General features: G+C 48.5%; 1 protein-coding gene across 2 annotated transcripts in view; it reads right to left on the bottom strand.

Annotated features, from left to right (window-relative positions):
• eif2a (eukaryotic translation initiation factor 2A) overlaps window positions 1-23,261 on the bottom strand; it is a 121,792-nt gene that overhangs the window by 86,351 nt on the left and 12,180 nt on the right. For both annotated transcript variants that reach the window (XM_034165456.1, XM_034165457.1), the window contains exons 2-6: window positions 15,628-15,697; window positions 15,475-15,546; window positions 4,314-4,432; window positions 1,816-1,915; window positions 1,631-1,713 (exon numbers count right to left, since the gene is read on the bottom strand). In XM_034165456.1, the coding sequence (XP_034021347.1) occupies window positions 1,631-1,713; window positions 1,816-1,915; window positions 4,314-4,432; window positions 15,475-15,546; window positions 15,628-15,697 (444 nt within the window). The remainder of the gene's footprint in view (window positions 1-1,630; window positions 1,714-1,815; window positions 1,916-4,313; window positions 4,433-15,474; window positions 15,547-15,627; window positions 15,698-23,261) is intronic.

Raw genomic sequence — 23,261 nt, 5'->3', positions numbered from 1 at the left:
GCGGTCGTACAGGGACCGGATAGCCCTTAGCAAAGGACCCCGGACCCCGTACTCCCGGAGCACCCCCCACAGGGTGCCCCGAGGGACATGGTCGAACGCCTTCTCCAGATCCACAAAACACATGTGGACTGGTTGGGCAAACTCCCATGAACCCCCGAGCACCTGATGGAGCGTGTAGAGCTGGTCCAGTGTGCCGCGACCAGGACGAAAACCACACTGCTCCTCTTGAATCCGAGGTTCGACCATCGGTCGAATTCTCTTCTCCAGTACTCTGGAATAGACCTTACCGGGGAGGCTGAGGACGGATTTCATCCACCCCAGGAGCCTTGCCACCAAGGAGCTTTCTAACTACCTCAGTGACTTCGGCCTGGGTAATGAATGAGTCCGTCTCTGAGTCCCCAGTCTCTGCTTCCTCTTCGGAAGATGTGACGATGGGATTGAGGAGATCCTCCTCTCCTCAAATCATTATATTCTGTTTTTATTTACATTTTACACAACACCCCAACTTCAATTGGAATTGGGGTTGTATGTATTTGTGTGTATACATATACATACACACATATTTTTTTATGAAAGTGTGTTTATGTGTGCATGCATGTGCCGAATAAATTCATTCATTCATTTGTTAATTTTGAGTTGTTTATTTGTTATAGTTACTCTGATCAAGAAGATAAAGAAGTGACATGGGAAAAATTGTAGTTTTTCATTTAGTTGTCTAAGAATTGTGCACATGCCCAACACTTCCGTTAACCCATCCACCATGGAGCAGAAATGCAGGTGAAGGTGCATCAAAGTACAAATATCATGGAAATCAACAGGAAACCTAAAAATCTATGAAAAATGAGCAGTTTCCAATCCCACTTTAAGATCAAATCAACTGGCCCAAAGTCTATTTCAGCAACAAACAGAGGCCTGGAAGGTTTCTTTTGGGAACCCAGTAACCAGGCATTGGACACACCTCGCAACAACTCAGGGCCTCCATCAACAATCAACGGAGGGTGACATTAAAAATATCACTAAAATATTCACGCAAGTGTGATAGAACTGTAATTTTTGACATTCCACTTAAATCCATTCATGTCCGTTTGAAATATTTCATAAACAGACAGGTCTTGGAACAAACCCCTTATCCAGAGCTACTCCCAAACTGACAAGGGTTTTCTTTGGCCGATGTTCCACTCTGACACCACGTTTCAGTCCAGCAGTTTTTATTTTTTGTTGTCCTACCTCAAACGACTTTTTACATTTACTTTAGTCTGCCTTAGTTTTCTTCATAAGGTGGAGGTTAGTTGGCTGAGTGTTGGGGCTCACTGCGGAGGTTAGTTGGCTGAGTGTTGGGGCTCACTGCGGAGGTTAGTTGGCTGAGTGTTGGGGCTCACTGCGGAGGTTAGTTGGCTGAGTGTTGGGGCTCACTGCGGAGGTTAGTTGGCTGAGTGTTGGGGCTCACTGTGGAGGTTAGTTAGCTGAGTGTTGGGGCTCACTGCGGAGGTTAGTTGGCTGAGTGTTGGGGCTCACTGCGGAGGTTAGTTGGCTGAGTGTTGGGGCTCACTGCGGAGGTTAGTTGGCTGAGTGTTGGGGCTCACTGCGGAGGTTAGTTAGCTGAGTGTTGGGGTTGAGGCCAGTTTCTTACTGAAGTCATTGTTCTCAAAGAAGTGAAGCTCATTGTTGACGCTCCGCACAGCAACCTTCTCGTCTTCAGACCAGCTGGGACACCTGCAGCGGAGTCACACAAGAAACAGCAAATTCATAAACAACAACAGAGGAAAGAAAAAACTCATGCCTCAGTGTGTCACAATCTTGAGTCTCTGGACTCACCAGGATTCAAGCTTCTTCTGGTACAAAGCTTTGATCAGCTGACCACTGTGGACGTCCCACAGCTGAAGATTAGCTTCACCTTGAGGACAGCTTTGAGTCTCTAACACAAAAACAAACAAACAAAAGTTTAACATTTAAACCGCTCTAACTGTAATTCCGTTTCTGGAGTGTCCAAGACCTTCTGAAAGCCTTCATGCAGGCAACAGGGACTGATTTAAAAAGACAAGAGCTGCTACATGCGTGTTCCTTCAGCATGTTCAGCTGTGACACATGAAGAACTGTGAATAATTTAAGGGAACAACCAAATAAAATAAAACCGCTGTGCTCAAGACAGTGTGACGACAAACCACTGTGAGAATCACAAACCATTACCAGGACTTCAGACTGAAATGCCCTCTTCTTACATCAGACACGGGGCCTGAGGTCTGGGGGTGTTGGTCCTAAACCGCAGTTTCCACACAAATTTCCAGACACGATACGAGTTGATCACAGGTTATTTTCAAAACAACCCTGGTATCTATCGACTTGTGGGTGGACCGGGACAATGCAGATTAAGAGTCTTGTCCAAAGACAGGTAGGCAGCCTGACTGGGAACTGAATCCAGGTAGACTCCTAATCCTGCTGATCTACCTGTGCCAGCAGTTTACTATTATCAATACAACCTTTTTAAGTGACACTTTTAGACTTGTGCTGGTCGAGTACAAGGTAGAAGAAGTACTGAAACAGCTTTGATTGTAAGTGTCCAAAGCAAACTTCGCTCTGTCAGTTTCACAGCATCTGTCCGACACAGTGTCGAAGCGTCTCTCTGTCACAGTTTCAAAGCGTCTCTCTGTCACAGTTTCAAAGCGTCTCTCTGTCACAGTTTCAAAGCGTCTCTCTGTCACAGTTTCAAAGCGTCTCTCTGTCACAGTTTCAAAGCGTCTCTCTGTCACAGTTTCAAAGCGTCTCTCTGTCACAGTTTCAAAGCGTCTCTCTGTCACAGTTTCAAAGCGTCTCTCTGTCACAGTTTCAAAGCGTCTCTCTGTCACAGTTTCAAAGCGTCTCTCTGTCACAGTTTCAAAGCGTCTCTCTGTCACAGTTTCAAAGCGTCTCTCTGTCACAGTTTCAAAGCGTCTCTCTGTCACAGTTTCAAAGCGTCTCTCTGTCACAGTTTCAAAGCGTCTCTCTGTCACAGTTTCAAAGCGTCTCTCTGTCACAGTTTCAAAGCGTCTCTCTGTCACAGTTTCAAAGCGTCTCTCTGTCACAGTTTCAAAGCGTCTCTCTGTCACAGTTTCAAAGCGTCTCTCTGTCACAGTTTCAAAGCGTCTCTCTGTCACAGTTTCAAAGCGTCTCTCTGTCACAGTTTCAAAGCGTCTGTCACAGTTTCAAAGCGTCTGTCACAGTTTCAAAGCGTCTGTCACAGTTTCAAAGCGTCTGTCACAGTTTCAAAGCGTCTGTCACAGTTTCAAAGCGTCTGTCACAGTTTCAAAGCGTCTGTCACAGTTTCAAAGCGTCTGTCACAGTTTCAAAGCGTCTGTCACAGTTTCAAAGCGTCTGTCACAGTTTCAAAGCGTCTGTCACAGTTTCAAAGCGTCTCTCTGACACAGTTTCAAAGCGTCTGTCACAGTTTCAAAGCGTCTCTCTGACACAGTTTCAAAGCGTCTGACACAGTTTCAAAGCGTCTGACACAGTTTCAAAGCGTCTGACACAGTTTCAAAGCGTCTGACACAGTTTCAAAGCGTCTGACAGTTTCAAAGCGTCTGACACAGTTTCAAAGCGTCTGACACAGTTTCAAAGCGTCTGACACAGTTTCAAAGCGTCTGACACAGTTTCAAAGCGTCTGACACAGTTACAAAGCGTCTGACACAGTTACAAAGCGTCTGACACAGTTACAAAGCGTCTGACACAGTTACAAAGCGTCTGACACAGTTACAAAGCGTCTCTCTGACACAGTTACAAAGCGTCTCTCTGACACAGTTACAAAGCGTCTCTCTGACACAGTTACAAAGCGTCTCTCTGACACAGTTACAAAGCGTCTCTCTGACACAGTTTCAAAGCGTCTCTCTGACACAGTTACAAAGCGTCTCTCTGACACAGTTACAAAGCGTCTCTCTGACACAGTTACAAAGCGTCTCTCTGACACAGTTACAAAGCGTCTCTCTGACACAGTTACAAAGCGTCTCTCTGACACAGTTACAAAGCGTCTCTCTGACACAGTTACAAAGCGTCTGACACAGTTACAAAGCGTCTGACACAGTTACAAAGCGTCTGACACAGTTACAAAGCGTCTGACACAGTTACAAAGCGTCTGACACAGTTACAAAGCGTCTGACACAGTTACAAAGCGTCTGACACAGTTACAAAGCGTCTGACACAGTTACAAAGCGTCTGACACAGTTACAAAGCGTCTGACACAGTTACAAAGCGTCTGACACAGTTTCAAAGCGTCTGACACAGTTTCAAAGCGTCTGACACAGTTTCAAAGCGTCTGACACAGTTTCAAAGCGCTGCGCTCTTACTGGCGTATGGGTGCCATGTGACTAGGATGGTGCTGAGGGGGGAGAACTGCAGCTGAGTGACTTTGGGGAGGTCAAAGGTTGAAAGAAGGGAGCAGTCTGACGATTTGACCACAGAGACACTGAAAAGCAGAAAGACAACAAGATCAGTTCAAGAATCATAACGACTGATCAAAGTCAAAATCATTAAATCCATCAAAACTTTAAGCAGCAGTCAGGGTATAAAGTTTTATATGAGAAATGATACACTTTGAGAATAAATGTAATATTTTGAGAGAATGCAGCTGAAAGAATAATTCATATCTAAAAAAAAAAAGGAAAACAAAAAACAAAGAAATCAGACCAGTTTGATCAGAAACCCTTTTAGGAGATGATTTTTTTTTCACACATTTTATTCCAGTCAGATCTGCCAACATGTCCTGGTATCCTCCACACCACAAAACTGACTTTGGTCCTGGATGGCAACCACACAAACAGACCACCAGTTTGTCCCCACTGCAGCCAGGAGAGACGTGGGTATGTCCTTGACCTTCTCCAGCTGACCTAAGGGTCCACCAAAGAGTCCTGCTACCAAAACCATCCGGTCTGAAACCTTAGTGGGGACTGTGGTACCGGGGCTGGTTGTGGGTTCAGGATCCAGTCACACAAAACACCTACACAACTTCAATGATTAAAAAAAAACATTTAAACAGGTACGGGGAACCATCAGCAGGTTCAGGTTGGAGGACCTCAGGCCCCTGGTGGACACATACGGTTGGATCAGGTCATTGATGTATTCCGGAGCCTGCCCGTGCAGAGCTCTAAATGTAAGCACCAGGATTTATCCTAAACGAGACAGGGAGCCAATGCAGGGACTTGAGTATTGGGCTAATATGGGCTCTCCTGTGGGTGCAGGTCAGAAGTTGTGCAGCAGAGTTTTGCACAACCTGCAAACGAGCCAGTTCTTTCTTATTAAGACACGTGAACAGGCTGTTACAGTCATCTCTAACTCTTCAAAAGACACCATTTTTCAAAGTTTAGAGATATTCCGGATCTGGAAAAAACAATTCCTAACTAACTGTTTCGTATGATGTTCCAGAGACATCCCTTTATCCAAGATAATGCCAAGATTGCTCAGGCTGCCCTTAACTGAACTATTCAGTTCCCCAAGGTGCAGCCTGATAGCAGGCACGGCACTCTCTGGAGCAACAATCAATGTTTCAGTCTTATCAGAGTTCAGCTGCAAGCTGTTTTCACTGAGCCATTCCTTAACTTTGGTGAGACAATTGGTTAAAGAATTGAGTTTCTGGGTCTCAGTTGTTTTAAAGGAGCAGTACAGCTGCAGGTCATCAGCATAGAGATGATAGGATACGTCACAAAACTGCTGGATCAACTTGCCAAAAGGGATGATATACAAAAGAAATAAAATAGGTCCCAGAACCGAGCCCTGCGGCACACCCCACAAAAGGTCAGCAGACTCAGACATCACATTATCAACAGACACACTAAAAGTTCTACCAACCAGGTAGGAGCTAAACCACTCTAATACAGGACCCGACATCCCCACCAGATCCTGTAGTCTCCTGATCAGGATGCCATGGTCAACTGTGTCAAATGCAGATGACAAATCCAACAAAACCAAGACAGTGCATTTGCCAGTGTCAGCGGCCATCATAATGTCACTCGACACTTTCAATAGAGCCGTTTCAGTGGAGTGAAACTCACGGTACCCAGATTAAAAAGTGTCATAAATGTTGTTAGTCTGCAAAAAGAAAGTTAGTTGGGCACAGACCAATTTTTCCAGGACTTTAGCCAGGAGGGGGGTTTTTGATATTGGCCTAAAGTGCTTCAGATCTGTAGGCTCCACAACAGCATGCTTAAAAGAACTGGGGAACACACCAGTCGACAGGGACATATTAAACATTTTGGCAACACATGGCCCAATAGAATCAAATACATTCATGAAAAGTCTAAAAGGAAGAACATCTAGTGTACTAGAAGATGGTTTCATTTTGCTGATAATGGATAAAATGTCCTCCTGTGTAACAGGAGCAAATGATGCCCAGCATTGAGGGGGTGGTCCCATATGCTGGGGGCCTTGACAAGGTGGCACTGACTGTGGCAGTCTATCTTTTATAGCTCTGACCTTATCAATAAAGAAAGTCAGAAACTCATCACTAGTAGTTTTAGAGTGAACAGGAGTGACATAAGTAGCAGGTGCCACAATAGAGCTAATAGTTTCAAAGAGCGCCTTGGGATTTCCTCTATTAGAGGAAATCAGCAGATTGAAGTAGTTTGCCCTGGCCTCTTCTAACATCTTATTTAGGGAGGCTATTAGGTCTCTCAAATGCAGCCTGTGGACCTCCAATTTTGTAGATTTCCACAAGCGTTCAATTTGATGACAAGATCTCCTTAGATTCATGATCGCATCATTAATCCAGGGGCAGAACTTTTCACGAGATGCATTCTTAGATTTAAGTGGTGCAACTTGATCCAAGATGGTTGCACAGTGACCGTTAAAGCTGTCCACAAGGCCATCAATTTCAGTGCATTCACTAAAAAGAAAAGGATCAAACTTATCACAAAAATGTGTGGATGTTGCCCCTGTGATAATCCTCCTCTCTACCTTGGAGATCACAGGCCTTGGCTGAGACGGCACCCTCAAGTCAAAGAGAACACAGGAGTGGTCGCTCAATAGAACATCCTCTACGCACACATCAGTAACATGCAGACCCAATGTGAAGACCAGATCCAAAGTATGGCCTTTACTATGGGTGGGGCCTGACACATGCTGTTTAAAATTAAATGTCTCAGTCACTGATAAAAGTTCTACAGCATGACTTGTGCCATTGTCAATGTGCAAATTAAAATCCCCCATAATTAAAACCCTTTCCAATCGAATTATGGATGTTAAAAGGTCTGTAAAATCCTTTAAAAAGGTCCCAGCAGGGCCTGGGGGGGGGGGGGCGATAAATCAAAATACAATAAAAAGTATCTGAGGAACCAACTTCCATCATAAGTTACCTCAAAAGAGGCGGCGTGATCTGTGTTCGTATGTCTGCATGTGAACCTGTCCTGGTACACAGCAGCCAGGCCCCCACCACGGTGAGGGGCGGGGCTTTCCCACAACTAAACAGCCAGCCGGACAGAGCTCATGTAAATGTATGAACTCGTTCTCCCTCTGCCACGTTTCAGTGAGGAAAAGGAAATCCAGGTTCCTCCTGACAAAAGTTAATTAATAGAGAATGCTTTATTTGTGATGGAGCGTGCATTCAATAAACCGATCCGACTCAGCGATGACACCTCGGTCGAGCCAGCAGGAAGCAGCGGGATTGGCTGCAGGCATCTCCCACGGTCATGTGACATCCAGCTGTACCGGCACAGCCCACGTCGCTCCCAGGATGTACACAAAGACGGCCGAGATGAGCCAGGGATCCAGGCGGGACATCCATTAGGGATACAGCGATGCAAGGGCCAACCACTGCTGCATGGAGGGATCGCGGAGAGCGTTAGCAGAGCAGCACCGCCAGCCATGTCCTGCTGAAGAGAAACGGGGCACAGCCACCTGTAGCTTCGGTATGAGCGAGCCACAGACCTCACCTCACATTTTACCCGAAACAAGGTGTTCACCTTCTACGCTTCTACAGAAAAAAACAAACCCTTTTGAGGTCGTGACTGAGGATTTCAGGAAGAACACGGTGGAGACGAAGCAGAATCAACAGGAAGCTCTTAAAACAGAAAAAGATTAAACACGAGCTGTGCTTCATGATCCTGGTCAAAGAGGAGGAGCAGACATTTAAAAAATGCTTTGATTTTCTCTTCAAACTGAGAATAAGCTCATAAAAAATAAGATCACTGGCAAAGAAACTATTTAAAAGACCTGTTTTATTCATGGGAGTAAGTGAGAACAAAAAAATCTGAACCTGTCGGACTGAGAGCGCCCACACACACACACACACACACACTGATCTCTATATAACACTGTGTTTTATACAGATCAGTGGTTCCTGCCATGTACTCTTCCGTGTTTTGGCCTGACGCCTCGTTTCTATTGGACAGCGCAAAGCTACATCACAGGTCAGAGCAGCAAAAGTTTGACTGAGTTGAACTTGGACTGCGGCAGCCTGTTGACAAGCAACAATGCGCGCTCCCATCAGAAGCATTGCTTTAGCTCGGCTTTTGACACGACACGTCTGATGCAGGTCATTGAAAATAATGCCTTTTAGACCAATTTGTGACGCGGCTGACGCCTCTGGTATGAAAGGCCCATGAGTCTTTATCATCTAGGCAGGTACAGGGTTCCTCAGACAAGATAAAAAGACTCTCAGGGTGATTCTGCTGACGATACTGCGATTCACCACTTCAGGTTCCGTCGTTCAAGTCTGACATTACAGCGCTCTATGCACTACACTGGTAGTTGCTTCCTCATGACAGTAGGTTGTTCTTTAGAGTATTTTCTCAGCCTTGCTCCCATGACACAAATGGATTTCCTTCCATCTGCACAGTAACTGAGATGACATCTGCAAAATAGGTTCTGCTGCTACACAGCTGCACTTTCATTTTATTTATGTGCCCACAATACAGCCAGTGGGCTAGTCACCACTATGGTCACTCCCTGAGTCTGTCCGTCTCTCACTCAGTTTCTCAGTCAGGCAGCCCCTCAATCTGTCCATCAGTCCCTCAGTCTGTTCCTCAGTCTGTCCATCAGCTCCTCAGTCTGTCCGTCAGTCCAGTAGTCAGCCCCTCAGTCTGTCCCTCAGTCAGTCAGTCCCTCAGTCTGCCCGTCAGCTCCTCAGTCTGTTCCTCAGTCTGTTCCTCAGTCAGTCAATCCCTCAGTCTGCCCATCAGCACCTCAGTCTGTTCCTCTGTCAGTCAGTCCCTCAGTCTGTCCGTCAGCTCCTCAGTCTGTCCGTCAGTCCGGTAGTCAGCCCCTCAGTCTGTTCCTCAGTCAGTCCGTCAGCTCCTCAGTCTGTTCCTCAGTCTGTCCGTCAGTCCGGTAGTCAGCCCCTCAGTCTGTTCCTCAGTCAGTCCGTCAGTCCCTCAGTCTGCCCGTCAGCTCCTCAGTCTGTCCGTCAGTCCCTCAGTCTGTCAGTCAGCTCCTCAGTCTGTTCGTCAGTCCCTCAGTCTGTCAGTCAGCTCCTCAGTCTGTTCGTCAGTCCGGTAGTCAGCCCCTCAGACTGTTCCTCAGTCAGTCCGTCAGTCCGTCAGCTCCTCAGTCTGTTCCTCAGTTTTGTCCGTCAGTCCGGTAGTCAGCCCCTCAGTCTGTTCCTCAGTCAGTCCGTCAGCTCCTCAGTCTGTTCCTCACTCAGTCAGTCCCTCAGTCTGTCCATCAGCCCCTCAGTCAGTCCCTCAGTCTGTCCGTCAGTCCAGTAGTCAGCCCCTCAGTCTGTTCCTCAGTCAGTCCAGTAGTTAGCCCCTCAGTCTGTTCCTCAGTCAGTCCGTCAGTCCCTCAGTCTGCCCGTCAGCTCCTCAGTCTGTTCCTCAGTCAGTCCGTCTGTCCGTCAGTCCGGTAGTCAGCCCCTCAGTCTGTTCCTCAGTCAGTCCGTCAGTCCCTCAGTCTGCCCGTCAGCTCCTCAGTCTGTTCCTCAGTCAGTCCGTCAGCCCCTCAGTCTGCCCGTCAGCTCCTCAGTCTGTTCCTCAGTCAGTCCGTCAGCCCCTCAGTCTGTTCCTCAGCTCCTCAGTCTGTTCCTCAGTCAGTCCGTCAGCCCCTCAGTCTGTTCCTCAGTCTGTCCGTCAGCTCCTCAGTCTGTCTGTCAGTCCAGTAGTCAGCCCCTCAGTCTGTCCCTCAGTCTGCCCGTCTGTTCCTCTGTCTGTCCGTCAGTCCGGTAGTCAGCCCCTCAGTCAGTCCGGTAGTCAGCTCCTCAGTCTGTTCCTCAGTCAGTCCGGTAGTCAGCTCCTCAGTCTGTTCCTCAGTCCGGTAGTCAGCTCCTCAGTCTGTTCCTCAGTCAGTCCGTCAGCTCCTCAGTCAGTCAGTCCCTCAGTCAGTCCATCAGTCCCTCAGTCTGTCCGTCAGTCCGGTAGTCAGCCCCTCAGTCTGTTCCTCAGTCAGTCCGTCAGTCCCTCAGTCTGTCCGTCAGTCCGGTAGTCAGCTCCTCAGTCTGTTCCTCAGTCAGTCCGGTAGTCAGCTCCTCAGTCTGTTCCTCAGTCAGTCCGTCAGCTCCTCAGTCTGTTCCTCAGTCAGTCAGTCCCTCAGTCAGTCCATCAGTCCCTCAGTCTGTCCGTCAGTCCGGTAGTCAGCCCCTCAGTCTGTTCCTCAGTCAGTCCGTCAGTCCCTCAGTCTGTCCGTCAGTCCGGTAGTCAGCTCCTCAGTCTGTTCCTCAGTCAGTCCGTCAGCCCCTCAGTCTGTTCCTCAGTCAGTCAGTCCGTCAGTCTGTTCCTCAGTCAGTCAGTCCCTCAGTCTGTTCCTCAGTCAGTCCGTCAGTCCGGTAGTCAGCCCCTCAGTCTGTTCCTCAGTCAGTCCGTCAGTCCGGTAGTCAGCCCCTCAGTCTGTTCCTCAGTCAGTCCCTCAGCTCCTCAGTCTGTTCCTCAGTCTGTTCCTCAGTCAGTCCCTCAGCTCCTCAGTCAGTCCCTCAGCTCCTCAGTCTGTTCCTCAGTCTGTTCCTCAGTCAGTCCCTCAGCTCCTCAGTCTGTCCGTCAGTCCGGTAGTCAGCCCCTCAGTCTGTTCCTCAGTCAGTCCCTCAGTCTGTCCGTCAGCCCCTCAGTCTGTTCCTCAGTCAGTCAGTCCCTCAGTCTGTCCGTCAGCCCCTCAGTCTGTTCCTCAGTCAGTCAGTCCCTCAGTCTGTCCGTCAGCCCCTCAGTCTGTTCCTCAGTCAGTCAGTCCCTCAGTCTGTCCGTCAGCCCCTCAGTCTGTTCCTCAGTCAGTCAGTCCCTCAGTCTGTCCGTCAGCCCCTCAGTCTGTTCCTCAGTCAGTCAGTCCCTCAGTCTGTCCGTCAGTCCGGTAGTCAGCCCCTCAGTCCGTTCCTCAGTCAGTCCGTCAGCCCCTCAGTCCGTTCCTCAGCCCCTCAGTCCGTTCCTCAGCCCCTCAGTCCGTCCGTCCGTCCGTCCGTCAGCCCCTCAGTCAGTCCCTCGGTCAGCCCCTCAGTCCGTCCGTCCGTCCGTCCGTCAGCCCCTCAGTCAGTCCCTCGGTCAGCCCCTCAGTCCGTCCGTCCGTCCGTCCGTCAGCCCCTCAGTCAGTCCCTCGGTCAGCCCCTCAGTCTGTTCCTCAGTCAGTCCCTCGGTCAGCCCCTCAGTCTGTTCCTCAGTCAGTCCCTCGGTCAGCCCGTCAGCCCCTCAGTCTGTTCCTCAGTCAGTCCCTCGGTCAGCCCGTCAGCCCCTCAGTCTTGCCCTCAGGGTCCAGTCCCTCGGGCAGCCCGTCAGCCCCTCAGGTCTGTTCCTCAGGTCAGTCCCTCGGTCAGGCCCGTCAGCCCTCAGTCCTGTTTCCTCAGTCAGTCCCTCAGGTCCAGCCACGTCAGCCCCTCAGTCTGTTCCTCAGTCAGTCCCCGCGTCCAGGCCCGTCAGCGACCCTCAGTCTGTTCCCTCAGCTCCAGTCCCTCGGTCAGCCCGTCAGCCCCTCAGTCTGTTCCTCAGTCAGTCCCTCGGTCAGCCCGTCAGCCCCTCAGTCTGTTCCTCAGTCAGTCCCTCGGTCAGCCCGTCCTCAGCATCCTCAGATCTTGTTCCTCAGTCAGTCCCGTCTGGTCAGCCGTCAGCATCCTCAGTCTGTTCCTCAGTCAGTCCGTCTGTCAGCCCGTCAGCTCCTCAGTCTGTTCCTCAGTCAGTCCGTCTGTCAGCCCGTCAGCTCCTCAGTCTGTTCCTCAGTCAGTCCGTCTGTCAGCCCGTCAGCTCCTCAGTCTGTTCCTCAGTCTGTCTGTCTGTCAGCCAGCTCCTCAGTCTGTTCCTCAGTCTGTCTGTCTGTCAGCCAGCTCCTCAGTCTGTTCCTCAGTCAGTCTGTCTGTCTGTCAGCCAGCTCCTCAGTCTGTTCCTCAGTCAGTCAGTCTGTCTGTCAGCCAGCTCCTCAGTCTGTTCCTCAGTCAGTCAGTCTGTCTGTCAGCCAGCTCCTCAGTCTGTTCCTCAGTCAGTCAGTCTGTCTGTCAGCCAGCTCCTCAGTCTGTTCCTCAGTCCCTCAGTCTGTCCGTCAGCTCCTCAGTCAGTCAGTCCCTCAGTCTGTCCGTCAGCTCCTCAGTCAGTCAGTCCCTCAGTCTGTCCGTCAGCTCCTCAGTCAGTCAGTCCCTCAGTCTGTCCGTCAGCTCCTCAGTCAGTCAGTCCCTCAGTTTGTCCGTCAGCTCCTCAGTCAGTCAGTCCCTCAGTTTGTCCGTCAGCTCCTCAGTCAGTCAGTCCTTCAGACAACATTACACATGCGAATGAGACAACCACAGCTGCACTGGTGCATTCGTCACCAAACATGGCAGATGCATTACACATCGCGACACCAAGAAGCCTAGTGATTTTGGGGCCTCAAACATCTTGTACACCTGTCACCACAACCATTCGCACACAGAAGCGGCCAAAAGACAGTGAATGCCCTGCGAGTGCCCATTCAACCCCTCTCTCGGCAGGTGTTGGCCAAATTCCAGGTGCTACACCCAAACATCTAACACCACCCCGTATGAGGAATACACTCACTTTTTCTGTCTATCCGTCGAGAATTCAGAACCCATATGTCAAAGTTGGACATTTTTACTATATTTTTAATGTAACAAGTATTAAAAATTGTGGTGGTTTTTTTGTTTTGCTCCGCTGCTGTGTGCGCAACTTTCCATGTGCTCACACTGTGTTCATGCATGTGATCACATTCGTGCACAAAACTGTCGCCACAGTATCGTGCACGCCTATCTGACCATGTGTCCCTCCCAATAGTAAGTGAAATGTTTTGTGGTTCCCCATTTCATTTTTGGTTCGCAGATTTTCTTCCGGTTTCTGCGTCTTTTGTGTTATGTGTGAAACATGAAACTAGCGCCATTAATTAATGGTACTTGTACAACATGTACAAGTACCATTATGTTTTAACATGTCAATAAAGATTCCAACTAATGATATTTATGCCATCTCATTTAGAAGAGTGGGGGAAAAAAAAAAGAAAAAAGTTTCTTTAAATCAATAAAAGTCCATTTAAATTGAACAAAAAAACAAAAAACAAGATTTTTTTTGTTTTTAAGTAGATTTTTTTTTAAACCAGCCTGCAGGATTGTTCTTTGTAAAAAATAAAACTTGTGTGAACACAGACACAGTTTCAAAACCTCGGTCCTAAATGTTAGACTGTCACCAAACATGGTGGGTGGGTTCTGTATGTTGACCCAGAGGTCAAAGGTTGCAGGGACAGCAGCAGACTTAGGAAAAATCTTCTGAGCTCCATAATGTTCTTCCACGGCGGTATGCATGTTAGGTATACTGACCTCAACTACAGATTCTTAACAGGCCCCTGATTGTCTCCCCGTGTTCAGTATTTGTCAATAAATGTTTTTGTAATGTTGTGATGTCACACGCAATTGGTTGCAGGGCACCTCACATTTTTAACTTCAGTGTGTGTGCACTGCTCTGAGCCCACAGCATTTCGGCCTCTCACACACACACACACACACACACACACACACACACACACACACACACACACACACACACACACACACACACACACACACACACACACACACACACACACATTTATCATTTTTGGTTTATTCTGTGTGACAGGGTCCCAAATAAACTATCCCTGTGTGTCTCCACATGATTCCTAACACACTCTTGTGCTAATTTCTTTCCTGTGTTCATGCTGACTGATGTGACGGTGCGGGGATTCCCTGGTCCAGGGCCAATGTACATGGATTTCCATATTTAAATTGCAGCGTGGAAAGGGAGGAGTGTGGTGCATGTGCGCTCAATGGGGCATTTTCAAGATCCGCCACCATCTTGAAATTGAGACTTCCAGTTAGTGAGCCTCTCGCTCACGTGTTTGGCATCATTAGAAACACCTGCTCAGCTGTCAGATTTCCAGGGAGTGAAATAGCCACTGGAGGTGAATTCCACACCGTATCGGGAAGTAATTTTGTTGTCACTGTTGTTAAGCCACAAGGAATGAGACGGAGTGCTACAGTGGTGCGAATATCGATCTAAAGCCCCGGTCACACGGCACTAACGAAGGACACTGAAGCCAAAATGAAACAAGAAATCTGGACTTACGGTGACTTTCAGAGACATCGTTTAACCGTCGTCCAGCTTTGTTCCTGTATGAATTCCGACGACAACTTCAAGTCATCCGTATTCCGTTTTACTTTCCGTGTTGACGGTTCCTCATCGTTTGCATAATTCTTGTACCATCAGTGTTCCATCTGACTGTCATCCAACTTCGTCCAACCTACCAAGTCCGACGTCTTGCATGAACATTGTACAGACACACAAACGGCTGTGTGCACAGCCGTCCTTGGTGCACAGCCTCTACAGCCAAAGACGGCATGCACAGAACCGTTTTTTGTGACTGTACAATGTTCGTGCAAGACATCAGACTTGGGAGTTTGGACAAAGTTGGACAACTGTCAAACAGAACTCTGACAGTACGGGAATTACGCAAATGACGAGGAACTGTCAAGACAGAAAGCAAAATGAAATATGGATGACTTGAAGTTGGCGTTGAGATTCGTACAGGAACAAAGCTGGACGATGGTTAAATGATGTCTCTGAAAGTCAACGTAAGTCCAGATTTCTTGTTTCGTTTTGGCTTTGTTAGCGCCGTGTGACCGGGGCTTCATTGCTAGGAAAGGTCAATGATCACAATACCAACATTCTGGGCGCAATGAACATCTTTTCACTATTATTTTATTTCTTTGTGCGACTGTCATCGTTATTCGAGCATTCAAAAGGCGACTCCTACCACCGCACAACTCCAACACACACAAGAAAGTTTCTTCACAGTTCTTGTTATTGAAAGAAACCGCGTCTCCCTAACTGGATAGAGTTGTGACATCATCACACATGCATGGAAGTGCTGTCTAACGGTCTGTCTGTCTGTCATTTTTATTTTTAGCTGTTATGTTTTATGAATCTTTTTGGTTTTCAGTTTGCCTCCTGTGTTTTGTGGTTATTTTGGGATGTTGTGTAATGGACATGAACCTTTGGCCTCCTACCTGGACCACCTGTGGACCCGTTAGCTAGCTGAGCTTGCAAACGGCTACAAAACAATCGTCTGGTTTTCACCACTGGAGATGATAAAACATACCTGCGCCCGTCGCACCAGCTGAACAGAGCGCCGTCTCTGCTGAAGGTGAAACAGCGGCTAACCTGAGAGTCCCTGGAACACAAACGCTGTGTTGACTCGGAGTGGTCAAAGTGGGATCATGTGGTCTGAGGACTAGTTTTCAGTTGGGGTTACCTCTGGAAGGCGGCGTGCCGCTCACAGTCAGGGGGTCCACACAGCAGCGACGTCCCGTCTGATCCACGCACTGAAACACAACAGACCAAACTTAAGAAACAAGGTGGCTGTCCCCTCGCTCCACCAGCGCCTCAAATCCACTGGAGACCAACAGGTGAGGCTATTTCCAATCTGATACTAATCAGATTACTCAAACAGTCATCGTGTGACGACCTCTTTGGGGTGTCCAATCTGAGCAGATCTAATCAAAAACGGCCTCAGGAAAACATTTTTTGACTGTTTCTATCCATTACGTTAAACCTGAGTCATCATGTAAGGGTGCACCCGTGTCGTCACACGTGTTTCCTCCGTCACAGTCAGCGGGCCGAACAGACAGACAGAGCCGCAATGAACACGTTAAAAGCAAATAAATAGTCACAACATGAGGACTAGCAACATGAGGACCTGACACAGTGAGAGAACAGGCAGCATGAGGACCAGGCACAGTGAGAGAACAGGCAGCATGAGGAGCTGACACAGTGAGAGAACAGGCAGCATTAGGGCCTAGCACAGTAAGAGAACAGGCAGCATGAGGAGCTGACACAGTGAGAGAACAGGCAACATGAGGAGCTGACACAGTGAGAGGACAGGCAGCATGAGGACCTGACACAGTGAGAAAACGGGCAGCATGAGGGCCTCGCACAGTGAGCGAACAGGCAGCATGAGGGCCTAGCACAGTGAGAGAACAGGCAGCATGAGAGCCTGGCACAGTGAGAGAACAGGCAACATGAGGGCCTAGCACAGTGAGAGAACAGGCAGCATGAGAGCCTGGCACAGTGAGAGAACAGGCAGCATGAGAGCCTGGCACAGTGAGAGAACAGGCAGCATGAGGGCCTAGCACAGTGAGAGAACAGGCAGCATGAGAGCCTGGCACAGTGAGAGAACAGGCAGCATGAGGGCCTAGCACAGTGAGAGAACAGGCAGCATGAGAGCCTGGCACAGTGAGAGGACAGGCAACATGAGGGCCTAGCACAGTGAGAGAACAGGCAGCATGAGGGCCTAGCACAGTGAGAGAACAGGCAACATGAGGGCCTAGCACAGGGAGAGAACAGGCAGCATGAGGACCTGACACAGTGAGAGAACAGGCAGCATGAGGACCTGACACAGTGAGAGAACAGGCAGCATGAGGACCTGACACAGTGGGAGAACAGGCAGCATGAGGACCTGACAGTGGGAGAACAGGCAGCATGAGGACCTGACACAGTGAGAGAACAAGCAGCATGAGGACCTGACACAGTGAGAGACAGGCAACATGAGGACCTGACACAGTGAGAGACAGGCAACATGAGGACCTGACACAATGAGAGGACAGGCAGCATGAGGACCTGACACAGTGAGAGGACAGGCAGCATGAGGACCTGACACAGTGAGAGGACAGGCAGCATGAGGACCTAGCACAGTGAGAGAACAGGCAGACCTGACACAGTGAGAACCAGGCAACATGAGGACCTAGCACAGTGAGAGAACAGGCAGCATGAGGACCTGACACAGTGGGAGAACAGGCAGCATGAGGACCTGACACAGTGAGAGAACAAGCAGCATGAGGACCTGACAGTGAGAGAACAAGCAGCATGAGGACCTGACACAGTGAGAGACAGGCAACATGAGGACCTGACACAGTGAGAGACAGGCAACATGAGGACCTGACACAGTGAGAGACAGGCAACATGAGGACCTAGCACAATGAGAGAACAGGCAGCATGAGGACGTGACACAGTGAGAGGACAGGCAGCATGAGGACCTGACACAGTGAGAGGACAGGCAGCATGAGGACCTGACACGGTGAGAGAACAAGCAGCATGAGGACCTGACAGTGAGAGAACAGGCAACATGAGGACCTGACACAGTGAGAGACAGGTAGCATGAGGACCTAGCACAGTGAGAGAACAGGCAGACCTGACACAGTGAGAGAACAGGCAGCATGAGGACCTGACACAGTGGGAGAACAGGCAGCATGAGGACCTGACACAGTGGGAGAACAGGCAGCATGAGGACCTGCCACAGTGAGAGAACAAGCAGCATGAGGACCTGACACAGTGAGAGACAGGCAACATGAGGACCTGACACAGTGAGAGACAGGCAACATGAGGACCTGACACAGTGAGAGACAGGCAACATGAGGACCTGACACAGTGAGAGACAGGCAACATGAGGACCTGACACAGTGAGAGGACAGGCAGCATGAGGACCTGACACAGTGAGAGGACAGGCAGCATGAGGACCTGACACAGTGAGAGGACAGGCAGCATGAGGACCTGACACAGTGAGAGGACAGGCAGCATGAGGACCTGACACAGTGAGAGGACAGGCAGCATGAGGACCTAGCACAGTGAGAGAACAGGCAGACCTGACACAGTGAGAACCAGGCAACATGAGGACCTAGCACAGTGAGAGAACAGGCAGCATGAGGACCTGACACAGTGGGAGAACAGGCAGCATGAGGACCTGACACAGTGGGAGAACAGGCAGCATGAGGACCTGACACAGTGAGAGAACAGGCAACATGAGGACCTGACACAGTGAGAGAACAAGCAGCATGAGGACCTGACACAGTGAGAGACAGGCAACATGAGGACCTGACACAGTGAGAGACAGGCAACATGAGGACCTGACACAGTGAGAGACAGGCAACATGAGGACCTGACACAGTGAGAGACAGGCAACATGAGGACCTAGCACAATGAGAGAACAGGCAGCATGAGGACGTGACACAGTGAGAGGACAGGCAGCATGAGGACCTGACACAGTGAGAGGACAGGCAGCATGAGGACCTGACACAGTGAGAGGACAGGCAGCATGAGGACCTGACACAGTGAGAGGACAGGCAGCATGAGGACCTAGCACAGTGAGAGAACAGGCAGACCTGACACAGTGAGAACCAGGCAACATGAGGACCTAGCACAGTGAGAGAACAGGCAGCATGAGGACCTGACACAGTGGGAGAACAGGCAGCATGAGGACCTGACACACTGGGAGAACAGGCAGCATGAGGACCTGACACACTGGGAGAACAGGCAGCATGAGGACCTGACACAGTGAGAGAACAGGCAGCATGAGGACCTGACAGTGAGAGAACAGGCAACATGAGGACCTAGCACAGTGAGAGAACAGGCAGACCTGACACAGTGAGAACCAGGCAACATGAGGACCTAGCACAGTGAGAGAACAGGCAGCATGAGGACCTGACACAGTGGGAGAACAGGCAGCATGAGGACCTGACACAGTGGGAGAACAGGCAGCATGAGGACCTGACACAGTGAGAGAACAGGCAACATGAGGACCTGACACAGTGAGAGAACAGGCAGCATGAGGACCTGACACAGTGACAGAACAGGCAGCATGAGGACCTAGCACAGTGACAGAACAGGCAGCATGAGGGCCTAGCAGTGAGAGAACAGGCAACATGAGGACCTGACACAGTGAGAGAACAGGCAACATGAGGACCTGACACAGTGAGAGAACAGGCAGCATGAGGGCCTCGCACAGTGAGAGAACAGGCAACATGAGGGCCTAGCACAGTGAGCGAACAGGCAGACCTGACAAAGTGAGAACCAGGCAACATGAGGACCTAGCACAGTGAGAGAACAGGCAACATGAGGACCTGACACAGTGAGAGAACAGGCAACATGAGGACCTGACACAGTAAGAGGACAGGCAGTATGAGGACCTGACACAGTGAGAGACAGGCAACATGAGGACCTGACACAGTGAGAGACAGGCAACATGAGGACCTGACACAGTGAGAGACAGGCAACATGAGGACCTAGCACAATGAGAGAACAGGCAGCATGAGAACAGACAGCGCGAGGAGTGACACACCATGAGGACAGCCAGTGCAAGGACAGGCAGCATGACGATCTGACACAGCGGGAGGACCAGAAGCATGAGGACAGGCAGTGCAAGGACCTGACACAGTGCAAGGACCTGACACAGTGCAAGGACAGGCAACGCAAGGACCTGACACAATGGGAAGACAGGCAGCATGAGGACAGGCAACGTGAGGACAGACTGCGCAAGGATAGACAGCTGGACGACTGACACAGTGAGATGACAGGCAGAGTGAGGACTTGACCCAACGTGAGGATATGACACAGTGGGAGTGTGAAAAACATGATTCACATCGCTTTAAATACATACCAAGTCTTTGTGGTCAAGTTTGTGATGAAAAGTGAGTGTGATATGACCTTACTGGTCAATCAGGAAGAGATTTCTACAAAAAAACAAAACAAAACTTTTCCTCCTGATTACAGGAAGAGTACACACAGGTTGTGGTGAGAAAAATTTTTTGACTGAAACTTTTTTGCTGTTGGACAGATTATGCGGCGCAGTGGTACAACATGAATGCTGAAGGTGCAGTCCTCTAGTGGGGTCTGGGGTCATCCTCCAGAATCATCTGAAACGCACTTATTGCACATTTAAAGTGAAGCAGTGTGTCTGTATATATATTTTTTTTAAAAAACAAACAGTTTTGTCCACTGGCTGCTGTCCACCTCCACAGATGAAGCGAAAGGGTGTGCACTTTAAGAGAATCATGTAGAACTATACAGAAAATTCCTTTCCTCTAATTTGATTAATGTTTTTATCAACAGGCTGTACAGGTGATTTATCAGTGCAGCTTTTGTGGAAACGCTGCACTCCACAGCCGTGTTTACCTTCACAACATGGAGACTGAAGGTTTCACACACAGCCTGCACTTACGCTTCGGGAACGCTCCAAAACTCTTAACGACGTGAAAAATAAATAATTACAGAGAGAGAAGGAACACCCTAAACTTAATCACGGCTCGTCATCGTGGCGCTCATCATATCAAGAAAAATCACCACATGGAATTCTTTGGTTTTCAAGCGTTTTGTTACTAAAAATAACGTAATATTAATTTTGACTTTGACTAACAACAGTCAGAAAACGGACCACCAGCATGAATGAGTACAGGTGCACTGCCAGAGGGACTCAGGGTCAAAGGTGCACTTGGAAAAACTACACACACACACACACACACATTATACACTGGAGAATAATATAAACACAACACTTTTGTTTTTGCTCCCATTTTCATGAACTGAACTTAAAGATCTAAAACATTTTCTATACACACAAAGAAACCAGTCAGTATGTGGTGTGGCCACCATTTGCCTCACGCAGTGCAACACATCTCTCCTTCACATTGATCAGCAGACAGACACCATCAAATGTGACCATTTGCCAACTCAAGCTGGTTATGTTGATGAACTGCAGTTGGGCTGAGACCCCGATGAGGATGAGCAGCAGATGAGCTTCCCTGAGACGGTTTCTGACAGTTTGTGCAGAAATTCTTTGGTTATGCAAACCAATTGTTTCAGCAGCTGTCCGAGTGGCTGGTCTCAGACGATCTTGGAGGTGAACATGCTGGGTGTGGAGGTCCTGGGCTGGTGTGGTTACACGTGGTCTGATGTTGTGAGACCAGTTGGACATACTGCCAAATTCTCTGAAACACCTTTGGAGATGGCTTATGGTAAAGAAATGAACATTCAGTTCACAGGAAACAGCTCTGGTTGACATTCCTGCTGTCAGCATGCCAACTGCACGCTCCCTCAAAACTTGCAACATCTGTGGCATTGTGCTGTGTGATAAAACTGCACATTTCAGAGTGGCCTTTTATTGTGGCCAGCCTAAGGCACACCTGTGACGTGGGATGCATCATCTCGGCAAAGGAGAAGTGCTCACTAACAGATTTAGACAGATTTGTCAACAATATTTGAGAGAAACAGGTCTTTTGTGTATATAGAAAATGTTTGAAATCTTTTAGTTCAGCTCATGAAAATGGGAGCAAAAACAAAACTAATGCATTTATATTTTTGTTCAGTGTATACACACACAAATATATATATAATATATATATACAGTGAGGAAAATAAGTATTTGAACACTCTGCGGTTTTACAAGTTCTCCCACTTAGAAATCATGGAGGGGTCTGAAATTTTCATCTTAGGTGCATGTCCACTGTGAGAGACATAATCTAAAAAAAAATCCAGAAATCACAATGTATGATTTTTTTAATAATTTATTTGTATGTTACTGCTGCAAATAAGTATTTGAACACCTGTGATAATCAATGTTAATATTTGGTACAGTAGCCTTTGTTTACAATTACAGAGGTGAAATATTTCCTGTAGTTTTTCACCAGGTTTTCACACACTGCAGCAGGGATTTTGGTCCACTCCTCCATACAGATCTCCTCCAAATCTTTCAGGTTTGGAGTTTCAGCTCTCTCCAAAGATTTTCTATTGAGTTTGGGTCTGGAGACTGGCCAGGTCACTCCAGGACCTTGAAATGCTTCTTATGGAGCCCCTCCTTAGTTGCCCTGGCTGTGTGTTTGGTGTCATTGTCATGCTGGAAGAACCAGCCATGACCCATCTTCAATGCTCTTACTGAGGGAAGGAGGTTGTTTGCCAAAATCTCGCAATACATGACCCCATCCATCCTCCCTTCAATACGGTGCAGTCGTCCTGTCCCCTTTGCAGAAGAGCACCCCCAGAGTATGATGTTTCCACCCCCATGCTTCACGGTTGGGATGGTTTTCTTGGGGTTGTTCTCATCTTCTAAACATGGTAAGTGGAGTTGATTCCAAAAAGCTTTATTCTGGTCTCATCTGACCACATGACCTTCTCCCATGCCTCCTCTGGATCATCCAGATGGTCACTGGTGAACTTCAAACGGGCCTGGACATGTGCTGGCTTGAGCAGGGGGACCTTGCTGCCCTGCAGGATTTTAAACCATGACAGCATCATGTGTTCCTAATGTAATCTTTGTGACTGTGGTCCCAGCTCTCTTCAGGTCATTGACCAGGTCCTCCTGTGTAGTTCTGAGCTTTCTCAGAATCATCCTTACCCCACAAAGTGAGATCTTGCATGGAATCCCAGACCGAGGGAGATTGACAGTCATCTTGTGTTTCTTCCACTTTCTAATAAATAATAACAGTTGTTGTCTTCTACCAAGCTGCCTGCCTGTTGTCCTGTAGTCCATCCCAGCCTTGTGCAGGTCTACAGTTTTGTCCCTGGTGTCCTTAGACAGCTCTTTGGTCTTGGCTATGGTGGACAGGTTGGAGTGTGATTAATTGAGTGTGTGAACAGGTGTCTTTTATACAGGTAACAAGTTCAAACAGGTGCAATTAATACAGGTAAAGAGTGCAGAATAAGAGGGCTTCTTAAAGAAAAATTAACAGGTCTGTGAGAGACAGAATTCTTGCTGGTTGGTAGGTGTTCAAATACTTATTTGCAGCAGTAACATATATATATGTATGCACATACATACATATATATGTATATCAATCAATCATTCAATTTTATTTATATAGCGCCAAATCACAACAAACAGTTGCCCCAAGGCGCTTTATATTATAAGGCAAGGCCATACAATAATTACGTAAAAACCCCAACAGTCAAAATGACCCCCTGTGAGCAAGCACTTGGTGACAGTGGGAAGGAAAAACTCCCTTTTAACAGGAAGAAACCTCCAGCAGAACCAGGCTCAGGGAGGGGCAGTCTTCTGCTGGGACTGGTTGGGGCTGAGGGAGAGAACCAGGAAAAAGACATGCTGTGGAAGAGAGCAGAGATCAA

Source organism: Thalassophryne amazonica, unplaced genomic scaffold (assembly GCF_902500255.1).
Source record: "Thalassophryne amazonica unplaced genomic scaffold, fThaAma1.1, whole genome shotgun sequence".
In the NCBI taxonomy this organism is placed as follows: domain Eukaryota; kingdom Metazoa; phylum Chordata; class Actinopteri; order Batrachoidiformes; family Batrachoididae; genus Thalassophryne; species Thalassophryne amazonica.
This window is presented reverse-complemented; position numbering and strand designations above follow the sequence as displayed.